The 12,558-nt window shown below is 40.3% G+C and overlaps 1 protein-coding gene across 3 annotated transcripts in view; it reads right to left on the reverse strand.

The window, feature by feature from the left end:
- The window catches only part of SPTLC2 (serine palmitoyltransferase long chain base subunit 2), a 79,284-nt gene that overhangs the window by 42,731 nt on the left and 23,995 nt on the right, over window positions 1-12,558 (reverse strand). For 2 of the 3 annotated variants that reach the window (XR_014226463.1, XM_082282934.1), the window contains exons 6-9: window positions 11,353-11,446; window positions 7,425-7,545; window positions 6,375-6,594; window positions 4,363-4,489 (exon numbers count right to left, since the gene is read on the reverse strand). Coding sequence is in view for 2 of the 3 variants with exons in the window: in XM_082282934.1 (XP_082139060.1) it covers window positions 4,363-4,489; window positions 6,375-6,594; window positions 7,425-7,545; window positions 11,353-11,446 (562 nt within the window). In the remaining variant the exon portion in view is untranslated. The remainder of the gene's footprint in view (window positions 1-4,362; window positions 4,490-6,374; window positions 6,595-7,424; window positions 7,546-11,352; window positions 11,447-12,558) is intronic. The other variant, XM_082282935.1, reaches the window with a different exon arrangement.

The following is a 12,558-nucleotide window of genomic DNA, read 5'->3' on the forward strand; positions in this document are numbered from 1 at the left end:
TCTATACAGTGCTCAAGACAACATTCACTCAAAATTTAAGAGCCATCTTGGGCAAGGTCTATCCACAACTCATTCTATGCATGCTATGTATGGTGCTGTGATTAGGTGTGGGATATTTGCCACCTAAAACTCACATGGAAGTCAGTAAACTCATTACAAATGTCAACAGGTATAATTACTATTACTGAGTTAAGGTCTGTGGAAAGAAGTAGTTCACCTCTTTTACAAGCCATTAGTACTGCCAGCTGTAGTTCAAACTTAAAGGACACCTGGCTTTAAGGCTGATCTTCAGTTTTAGTACACAGGAGAGCAAACTCAGTTTCAGCTCTGAAGGTGCTTAACCAGTCCCTAGACTGGTTTCACTTTGCATGTTTTGATTTGCCTGAATCTCACTTGGGTTACTTATGATTTTCTTCCACATGCCCCCAGCAATGTTATCAGGGCAACAAACAGGCTGGGTCCTGAAGAGCTACAGTGATAACAGAACTCCAGTTGTACAGGATGTATCATTGGCTCTTATGTAAATAACAGAAAGAAGCCAGCTGGATTCCCAGTCCTAGTGAGACTGTAGTGGCAAAAAATCCAGCTTTCAACTCAAACCAAACCATTGATGCTGAAAAATTCATCACGACAGGCCAAGTACTTAACATCATAAATCAAAACAATGTCTCATTTACCATGACAAGACCCAAGCTGTCTCATTTTCCCTACAGTCAAGTTAAATAACAGCAAGAATCAAGTGGCTCTATGCTACAGCTTTCCAGAACTCCATTCCAAGAATCAATTTGTCATCTTTGTGTATGTGTAGTATGACCCTGAAAAGTCTGCTTATTGTGTCTTTTTATTATCATTGTTTAAAAAGCTCCTTTATCTACAAAACTATATGAAATTCATTCATTTTGTGGCTGAACAGAGCAAGAGCAACATTCACCAAACTGCTGACAAGCATCTGCAACACTTCTTCATTAAAGTTTTCAACCATAGTGACTCTGAATTGGAAAACAGTTCCAAAAGGTTTTTGCAGAAAGAAGCCTTCTCCATCTCTCCTGCTCACCTTGCTCTACTATATATCAAAGCCAAATGTGATGATATACAAGATATGTACATTGTCACCTGAGTTTTCTGAAGAGTCTGTATGCTCAACATGTTCAACACTCTTGAGGATGACTGTTCCTCTGAAGAAATTCTCAAAGGGATCACAGATCAAATATGTTTCGTTTAAGACCCCATGGTGGTCTTCTAGCCAATTACAGTGCAAGACAAGTAATGCAAAGTAAAATAGGACAGAGTATTGATCTGATAATGTAGAGGAGCTACAATACTGCAACACTACTACCAAGAACCCCTAAGGTGCCTCTGCCATCGCTTTAGCTGTTGGCATGGTTTTTTGCAGTCTGGATGAAGGAACAAGTAAAATACATATATATATATATAGAGAGAGAGAGATAAGATATATAATTCATATATAATTCTACTGCTGTAACTGTCTTCAGGGTGATTGAAGTTTGCTAGTCACGTACATGCATACACATTACAAAGAATTAAAAGATTAATTTGAATAGAAATCAAGACACAAGAAAACTACTGTCCCAACTCAGGCAGCACATCTCCACATAAGCACATCTTACATTCTCTGTTGAGAAGCTTTTTATAGCATCTGTATTTTGTCTGCGCTGCCTCCTACTAATACCCTATTTAGTTGCTGGCAACTTGCTGGAAAAATCTGAAAGGAGACATTCACTTTTTTTAGTTATGTAAAGTTTTAGTAATTACACCACCTTATATTGTAAGTTTAGAGTCTTCAGATGCTTCTTTAGATTTAGAATTAACCTAAAAACAATTAACATATTCTTGCAAAATGATATACAGAACCTCTTTCATCTTCAAAAACTACTCTGTTCCTACTACTTATTCCTCAGCTACAGACTGTCTCAATCTGACATGACAATTTCCACAATAATTTGATGCCATGGAGGACAGCAGGTTTTACAAATAGCATGTGGTAAACAGAAGCAGTCAGACAAAGAAGCCGCAAAGGCTCTTTTCAATAAAGCATTCTTGAAGCCATTAAAAGATTTAGCTGTGGTCCAAAACATGAGGTTGGGAGCTAGCCATCTACTGTTCTGATTCCAGCTCCACTCCTGTGCTCTTGTAAAACCACTGCACTATCTCAGTTTCCTTCATCCATTCATTCAGCTTGACTAACTTAAATGCAATGAAATTTTTGTAGTACACAGTCAGTTCAGAGGTGCTTACCAGTCACCCAGTTTAACACTATTTCTCCACTTGTCTTTCACAGTTAACAACTATTACCAGCACCCATCTACTCCTTATTTATCCACAGTCAAACCAGCTGCAGGCAGTGGTCCTCCAGAGCCCACTTGTAATTCCACAGAATCTAAACAGAAGTTTTTCAGCCAAAGCCCTTAAACAAAGAAAAACTTCTGTCATGCTATCACTAATCAGCTGCTCAGTTCATCCAATTGAACTTTCGCCAACTTCATCCACAGAAAATGTCTAAAAAGTAGTATTATCTCTAAAGCCTTAAGGCAATTAAAAAAAACCCGCATGACTGGGATACAGCACTTTGCAGAAAATAAACAGAAAAGCACTTTCATGCAGAAATCATCCTGTGAGGTGCTTATCTTAACTCAAAGTTGACTTAGATGCTTAAAGAAGCCAGTAACACTTTCACAAGACCTGTAGCTGAGAAATCCTTTGAGATTTGACAGGGTTCTGGCTATCCAGATGTTAAATCCATCACTTACGAAAAGTGCTACAGCTCATATAGAAAGTGGACATATGGAGACTTCTTGGAAATGAAATACCTATCAAACACCAAAACCACTCATTTTCTCATTAGAGTGCCTAGGAATTCTGGTACTTCTTGGTACCAAATTAGCAGGATGTAGCTTGACATGCATTTTAAGCAACATGAGAACAAAAAAGATCTTTTGAGCTTATCTTTTGCCAAATTCGTTCCTGATCTGGTTTGCCTTTCAGCTCAGATGGATCTCGCTGGCATAATGGCAGGAGAAGTCTGGAATGGAAGTTACTTCCATTCTCCTGGCTTGAACAAATACCACACTGTAGCCTCAGAAAGAGACAAAAATGCCTGAGTTTAAATACTGCAAACAGAAATCAGTTACACATTCCTTGCTTCCTGTTTCATTAAGCAAAACAGATACTGGAAGAAACCCAAAACAAGCAACGCCTAAGCAGACCACAGATTGTTGGCAAATCATCAGCTATAAAAAGCTCAAACAATTACTTTTAAGACTACAGCAAGACAACTTTTTGTGTAGTTTGATGCTTGCTTAATATCTGTACTCAAGAGCAGGGAGTCACCTCTTGGCTCTTGGTACAGGTCTCTCACATGGACCACTCAGAAGCACTCAAAGCTAGCACAAATGCAGGCTGCTGCCCAGCTGTACTTGCCTCACTGAGGATGTGTCTACTGAGCAACCACCAACATCAACTGCTGGCACTTAACCCTGGTCTCAGATAATATAAGCAAACCAAATGAAGCCTATTATAACAGAAAAATTCTCAAGTCATTTCCCCAGTGAGCTTTTCCACTGTAAGTTATCCAACAGGTTGGTTGGTCAGATGATGCATGTTCAAAAGCCAGTTCATTTCTTCAGCATACACCACCACCACCTTGTGGCCACATGCCTCCAGCTCCAAGAATTCAATATATACTGCAGTCGGAATTCTAAATGCCTCCAACAGATCCTCAGCAAACTACACCAGCATCCTGTCTGAGCTGCTCACAACTTTTTAATTACCTGTGAAGAGGGAAAAGTATCCTACATGCAAACCATTTCAGTTTCAAGGCAGCTTAAAGAGCTATTTACTTCATGCTGTAACAGAAGGAAGCCACAACCCCATAACCAAACGAGACAAGAATTTGTCATTATGGCTTTGAATGCCCAGAAAGTAGTACAAATTTCCCTTTTACTTCTACAATGAAACAGGAAAACTAAGGCAATAAAGACAAATATGCTGAATGTCTTCTCCTAGGCCATCAAGTTCACCAATTTTGAAAAATATACCTCTAGCTCCCCAAGTAAAAAGGGATTTCAGAAACGTTTCCATATTTACTTTAACTGAGATGCAAATATAAGAAAATAGTGTCTTAGACAAGACTAAGATGACTTACCTCTAGCTGAAAACTCTTTATGCTGTAATTAGGCTGATCTGCCAAGCAGAATTGTAAACTGGTTTACCGATCCAGAAATTCCAACCACACATGTACTAACAGATAATTATGAAAGCGCCCACTGAATGTGTTATCTGTCAAAGTGATAGAAGCTCTTTTTGGCTTCCTGTTTCTACATGCTTACTGCTAGAAAGACTCACCAATAGTTGTACCATCTTCACCCATAATGCACTTCACGGAGGTGATGATTTGCTCCACAACAGGAGGTGACATTGACGTTGCATATGCAGCACTGTGAGAGTATGTCCTGAGGTAATCAATCAGTTCCTAGCAAAACACAAAAGGCATCAGACATAGCCTTCCCAGCACTCAGAGAAATGCTTCTGTCGTATCTTTAATCACAATAAAACAAGGCACCACAAAAAACTTCTTTCAGAATGCCCCATAAGAGAACAAGTACCTCAAGGATTAATTTAACAGTACAAGAAATAAACAGCTGAAATGTGAACAGCAGGGACATGACAAATAATAATGTCACAGGGCAAGAATGCGTGTTGATCAGAGACAAATGTCTATGACAGATTTGTTTAGCTAACACCATCAGCAGTGGGTTGCAACAAGGGTTTGCATTATGTTTGTATTGCTTAGGCTGTGCCCAGGGTGAGTTTCAAAAGTGTTCATTACAACAGTAGGAATACACAGAAAATCCAATAGTGGGGAGCAGGATCCATACATGCTTATGGATCATGCTCAAAATACTTTTTTCCCCCAAAATCCACTAAACAAGGGAACAGGTCACAAAATCTTCTCTCTCATTCATCAGCACAATATAAATAAACCAGTAGGTGTAATTTAAGAGCACAAGAACCTCAGCCTAACCCTTCTGCATTTCACAGTTAAACACATGCTATTTTTCCTAGAGGGCAAAAGCAGGTCATATAGGAACAAAGGACCAACACACCTTTTATCTAGGCTGCTTGTTAATGGTAATAAAACCATGCTAAAATACCACCCTACCAAAATATTATAAACATCAGTATGAATGCCAGGACAGATTCTGTCTTTTGCTACCATAAAATGAATAATGACAACTCTGTAGCTATCACAAGCTGCAAATGTATTATAAAAATGTGCAGAAGTGTTCGTTGGCTGTCTGCCTAGGGACAGAGTTAAATGAAAGGAAGTTGTAAAGGGACTTTGAAATAAACTAGGTAAGAAGATTTAAGGCCTCTTACCTCTGAAGCAATCTCTCAATCAGTAGCTAAAACACAGTTGCAAAGGACTCTTAGCTGCTTTACCTTATGCCATGGAGTCAATCCCACTAGCTCACTACCTTTGGAAAAAGATTTATATGATGTTTTTTTCTGGGGAAGTTGTCAAAGTAATTTTCATCTAACTGCAGTTAACACCCTACAATATCTCTAAGTTCTATCTCCGTTTGGGTCAGTGGAAGTAATTATCGCAATTAATACGTAAAAAATTATTGTCCTGGTAGGAAAATGATAGAATTTTACCCTCAAATGAAGCTTAGAAGCCTGATCTATGAGATCAGATATTTTAGGATATGGGAAAGGTGACACAGGGAATTGTCTACACTATCCCTCTGAGAATTAGAGGTTTGGCAAAGGCAAAACCTTCTAGCTATACTTTCCAATGGAAAAGAGACAGTAGCCAAAAAAACTCCCCTCAAAAGCCCCCAAAACCCCAAACAAACAAAATGCCTAAACAAATAAACAAAAACACCAAAACAATCAACCAGCCAAAAAAGAAAAATGGAAAAGATGTCTTTTCAGAAAGCAAATTGTTTCCACCATGGGGAAATCAATTCTACCAGACCAATCTAAGAGGATCTTCCTCCAAACAGGTTGAAAAACTTAAGCTTTTGGCATTCTTCCTTCAAGTCTCATTAAAAGTAACATCAAGAAATCCCAGCTTCCTGGCTCCTAGCAGTTCCTAGAAAGATATTACATCACTACTGTACACTCTGCAAAATGAGATCATCATGTGAAACCTAAATGATTATGAGGTATTTTACTAGACTAGACTCTTCTGCACTGCAGACTTTCACAGTATTAGACAGTATGTAAAATTATGAAACAAATGGACAGTAGGGTACTTGATGAGTAGATTAACTTTGAAATGCTTAATGAAGAGTTCCACCACCTGTCTGAAATGGACTTCACCACCAACCATGAGATTCCCAGCTTTTTACCTTCTTGCCCCCAATGTATCCTCCTGCAGCTCCAAAGCTTTTGGTGAATGTTCCCATCATAACATCCACATCTTCAGGACTGAGTCCAAAATACTCCACTACACCCCGGCCACTGGGACCCAGGGCACCTATACTATGAGCTTCATCAAGGTACAGATAGGATTTGTACTTCTTCTTAAGGGCAATCACTTCAGGCAAACGGACTATGGATCCCTCCATACTGTTAAGAAACAAAAATTCAGTATAAGTTGATTTCATAGTTGGGACCACCTTATAGAGCCTAAAGTCACTAAGCTTTCATTTCTTCACTCTTTCAGTAATTACAAACACCTAAAATTTGCTAGACACATCACAGTCTGCAGAGATGCACCTCTCCTCCTTGTACCTGGGGCCCAGATCTCTACTTTCTACCTGTTCAGCATGTCTGGGATACTGACATACAGACTAAACAGTAGTGGCAACAGTAACTTAGGGCATAGGAATGTGTTCAGTGATAATTCATTTATAAAATTATCTCAATTTTACTTCTACCCTAATGTCAGTATTCTGACTTGACATCTACTTACCTGATGCTTCTAAGAACTGACTAGGCTCTCATTAGTAACACTCCAAAACACCCCATTTTGTGCTGAAAGTCACCATGATTTAAATGCCTAACATAGCTATGCCTACTGCTCCTACTCACTCTTAGCAAAAACTTTAAATTGTGCAATTCCATTCACACTAGCATAATCTAATGAGCACAGAAAGAATGAAATGGACAAGCAACTTAAGACCTCAGCTCTGATAAAAATAATCCGCTTTGATTAATTAATTTCTACAATCTAATCAGGATGTGGGAAACATTGTGATAACACCAGGTGCAGCTATAGTTCTAGCAACAGAAAGCCCAGGATGTGAGACATACACGGTGTAATTTAATTCACAGATGAGACTAATGAAATAACTATGAAGTGACAATATTCATAGTTTGATTTGGCAAAGAAACCCAAAAACTAAGCATTTAGATCTCATGTGGAGGGTCTTAGGAATATAAAGAATAGTTTGTACCTGTATATTCCTTCCACCAAGATAAGAATTTTTTTCCAGGGCCTCCGTGTACGAGGTTGCCCATGCACAATAGCATCTTTGAGCAGCTTCTCCAGGCTTTGCATATCTGCGCCAGAAATTACTGTTAAATGGTACCAAAACAGCTACTAGCTTGAGCTTTGACATGACTAAAGACAGCAATACTCCAGAAAGGCACAAATTGCTCCAGGGTGGAGGACAGACCATACACAAGTCAATAAGCACAGGCTTCATCTACCTACAGGCCCATGGATGAGCTTGAAGGGAATAGGTAACTGTATGAACTCCAAGGAAGAATTTCATCATTCTAAACTAAAACAGAAGTTAGAACATTAGGCACAAACAAAGAAAGTGGGGGGAAAAAAAAAAGATAAAAGGAAGATATCTCATTCTGATGAAAAGAGAAGGCAATTTAGGTAGTAAGAATGTCCTTGTGGATAGAAATAATTCAGAACAGAACAACAGAATAGAGCTAGAACACAACAAGTTCAAGGATAATCAATTAAAGACAAGTAGAAGATAGACCAGAGTGCAGGAAAAGAATCAGGGCAAGTGTACTTTTTTCCTTTGTTTACAACTGAAGGTATTGGAAGTGTGGAACAGGAAGCTTCTAAACCAAAAGGAGAAAAGGGAAAAAACAGAACCACCAGTGTAGGAAAGAGGACAATGTTCAGCATATCAGAAACTAGACAGATAAAGCTGTTAGGAGAAATGTATTCTGAAATCTTACTAACTTTGGCTACAAACACTTGACATGAGTCCTAAGAGACCTAAGTAATGGGAACAAATACATACACGTGGAATCAGTCCTGAAAAAAACTGAGGAAAGGAGTGAAGATGGGATTAATCAAAGCATAAAAGCCAAGTGCTGAGCAAGAGACAGATCTAAACACTAGGGCATGAAAAAGAGCACACATTAATAATGAAAAGAGCATTGGTAGACTAGGGCAGTTGTAGTGGCAAGAGGAACTTGTGAACTAGATCTAGACTAAAAACTACACAGCAAAGTAGGTCAGTTAATGGACTGTTAAAGGACAGCTAGCATTAAGAAAGTCAATAATGAAGAAATCTGCAGTGTAGTCCCTGTCTCCAACAGGTCTCTCAATGAAGGAAAGACAAGGTTAGTGCAGTTAGGGAGAACAATGGAAAATAAACTTCTACTCTAATTTTTCAGGAAGGAGGGGAAGATTAGTCTGACCTTAATAAAAAAGAGAAACTACAGAATAAAGCAGGAAAAAAATAAAAACATTGAACATGGAATTTCAGGGGAATTTTTCATTCCCCCCTCCCTCCCACTTCTAAAAATCTGAGTATGAATGAAGCCATTAACATCTTGAGAAAATGACGTTAAAAAGGCAGCACAGAGTGTAACAAGAGTAAGACTGAGAACGCATACAGAAATATGAACTGAACATTATCTTGACAGGCCAAGACCACTGTTTGCAATTTGCCTTGATTCTAATCTGCCATTACATTCTCTTTCACAGAAACCCACCATCTAGAATGTTTCTAGAATACTCCCCAATTTCACCAGTGCTAATTTGTACCCCATGCTGACAAATCATCTATTTTTCATCACAGCAGCTTCTAAGTCCTTCTCCTCATAGCCAGAACTATGTTTGTCACCAATGTTCTCTGAAATTCTGCAACTGGATGTAATGTTCAGAAGTATGTCTGTACAAATGCAGAAGTTGAATGCAAAACTTTTGTGATCTTGCTCAGCAACCAAAATTTACAAATACATTATGTATTGGTTTGGCACGGCCTGGTTTTATGTAGCAGGGGGGCCACAAAGGTGGCTCCTGCGAGGAAGCTGCTGGAAGCTTCCACCATTGGCAGAGCCAATGGCTGATGGCTCTGAGGATGGACATGGTGCTGGCCAAAACTGGGCCAATGAGAGAGGTTGGTAACGCCTCTGTGATGACATATTTAAGACGAAAATCAAAACGAAGTCACAAGGTTTTTGATTCTAGTCAAAAGAAGAGGAGGAGGTGAGAACACGTGAGGGAAAACAACATGGAGACACCAAGGTCAGTGGAGAAGGAGGGGCAGGAGGTGCTCCAGGCGCCGGAGCCGAGGTTCCTCTGCAGGCCGTGGTGCAGCCCATGGGGAAGCTGCTGTGCCCCTGCAGCCCGTGGGGATCCACGGGGGATGCAGAGATCCACCCGCAGCCCGTGGGGATCCACGGGGGATGCAGAGATCCACCCGCAGCCCGTGGGGATCCACGGGGGATGCAGAGATCCACCCACAGCCCATGGGGGAGGTGCCCGTGCCGGAGCGGGTGGATGCCTGGAGGAGGCTGTGATCCAGTGGGAGACCCGCTGGAGAGAGAGGGCCCCGCTTCCAGGCTGGAGCAGCCTGTCCTTGGGGGACTGCACCCCGCGGAAAGAGAGAGCCCCGGCGCTGCAGTTTGGGAGGGCTGTGTGCCCGTGGGAGGGGCTCACGCTGCAGCAGGGGCGGTGCGGTCGCTGCTCGGGAGAGAGGACCCACGCCAGGGAAGTTCAGGAGAGCTGTCTCCTATGGGAGGGACCCACGGCCTCACAGGGGAAGACTCCTCTCCTGGAGCGGCGGAAGGAAATCCCGGTGATGGACTGACCAAACCCCCAGGCCCTGTCTCCTGTGCTGTCGGTGGGAAGGAGGGAGGGGCAGGGGGAAGGTGTTCTAAGGGCTTATTTTACTTCTCATTATCCTCCTCTGATTCTGTTAGTAATAAATTCACTTTACAGCTTAAGTTGAGCCTGTTCTGCCCTTGAAGTGTTTCTCCCGGTCCTTATCTCACTCATGAAGTGTTTGTTAATTTTTTTTTTCCTTTTCCCTCCTCTGCCCAGCTGTGGCAGGGGAGGGTGAGCGAGTGGCTCTTGTGGGTGCCTGGTATTGGGCCAGCATCCAACCACAACAAATTAAAAAGAAAAAAATGAATGTTACAATAAGCTCTACTTTTTTGTAAAACAAATTATTTCAAATGATAGAAAACAAGAAAGAGTGAACACAAAAGAAACAGTATGCACAGCAGAGAGAATCCACACTATCAAGTAGGACAAAGAAAAAAAAAATTTCAGTCACCCAAGTTTTGCTGTTATCACCACACACTTCAAAGAGAGCAAGAGCCATGGTGATCTCAGAGACTGACACTATAAAGAGTGTTAGGAGTACCTGAAGAACGAAGGTTGTGGCCTTACTAGTCAAGAAAAACCAGGTACCTCTTTCATCAAGAGTAAGAGAAGGAAATCCTAGGTAGTTTTAACCTGAAAGTTATTATAAATACCTCCTTTGGAGGAAGATGAAACTAGGAAGTTAAAAAATCTGTGTATTTTGGAAACAAATACTTAAAGCAAGTAATTCAGTAAACTTAATCTATGCTTCATGACCCAAAAATTCTTTTAGTACTACACTGTGCCAATTCAATGTTTATTCAATTCAATGTTTAGCTAGGACATCTGCAATCATAAGCTTTTGTTACTGTAGGAGCATGTTAGCATCTAGTTCTAAAATTAAACTTCCTTATCCCCCAAATTGTAACCTAGGCCCCTACAAGACTGCATTATTATGTGACACAGACTGTTAGAATAGTCTAACCATGCTGAGCTACCCAAGCACGGTAGAACAAGAAACCATGTTAAAACACCAGTGCCCCTAGAGTTGCCAAAAGGTAGCATGTTCTTCTCCATATGCAGAAGATGTAAGCCAGAACAGCTTCAGGATAAAAGTGTTATTAGTTGGGACTGAACATACAAAAAAATATCCTATTCAGGATGATTCTGCTTTCAGTAGCAGCAGACTTCTGACCTTTCAGGTAACTAGCAATTGATTTCCTTGCATGAAATTGGATTTCCAACTGTTAGAAGATAGAAAAGATTGTATTTGATCTATAGCATCTGCAGAAAGGCAGAGTCCACCATCTGATACTTACTGTTGTGCTTAAAGATTCGAATCGTTGCTCCTGACAGTCTTGCTCCAAGCACTAGTGATGCATGATTCAGTTCATCACTCAAAATCAGACAGCCCTGAATTAGAAGGGGAAAGAGGAAGATATTGAAAAGGTTACGTTTCACAGCCAAGCATGTAACACCTTTCAGCTCTGAAGTACTTCAAGATCATTTAAGAAAAAAAAATTCTATCATAAATGCAGCTAGTCCAGGCAAGACTTGCTAAGACCCAATTTGCAGCCTTATTATGGCAAATAAAAATACACAACTTCTCTTAACTGAAAGAACCACTCAAGTTTCACTTTTGCTGGAAATCCTGCAGATGAATCTGCCTGAATATCTCATGCTGCTGCTGAGTACTCATCCTCCTATGCAGTCAGGTAAAACAGGGAGCAGAGCAGCTTACCACAGTTCACTCAGCAAGTCTACAGTGCTGCTAAGAAACAGGACACAGAAGTCCTAGATTAAAGGCCTTATCGAAGTTGCGCTATTTCTTACATTAGGAAGCAACCACTGACTAAACCCATGTGTAGATGGAGGTAATATACAAGGGGCAGAAAGTGGAAAACAAAATTGCGTTGTGAAATTGGGAAGTTTTCTGAAGCCATTAAACATGACATTGAATTCATTTGCTTTTTCAAAAAACCAGATGATAAATCCTTGGACAAACATTAAACCAGGATATGTATGCTTTGAGAGCAGTGATGATTACAGGTCAATAACTGATATGCTGAACATTCAGTCACAGCGTTACCACTGTGGACTTCAGGAATGTATATTGGGGGATTAATATATAAGGGAGCAACAATATTTCTAAATAACCTTGGTCCGCTCCAATTACTATGCAAATGTGCTGCAACTTTAAAAGTGACTTTGCTCAGTTAAAAATCTAGAAAGGGTGTCAAAATGATGAAGATCAAGCACTGAAAGATGGTCATTCCATGCTTCTCTAATAACAACTGATGGAGGGAATAATCAAGAGGATTTCTTCTCTGCAATGGGAATTACTAGAAACGACTGTGAAAAGCATTGCCTATAGTTATAGGAGTGTCACAGACAACAGTATTTTCTCCAAAATAAAGGAAACTGCACTAGAATTGTGATGAACTTAGAAACATTCTACATTCTGAGAGAGCTCAAGACTGGCTTTCGTCAGAAACTGCAATAAATGCCATGTGTTCATACTGCTG

This window comes from Coloeus monedula, assembly GCF_965178545.1.
Source record: "Coloeus monedula genome assembly, chromosome: 6".
Lineage (NCBI taxonomy): Eukaryota > Metazoa > Chordata > Aves > Passeriformes > Corvidae > Coloeus > Coloeus monedula.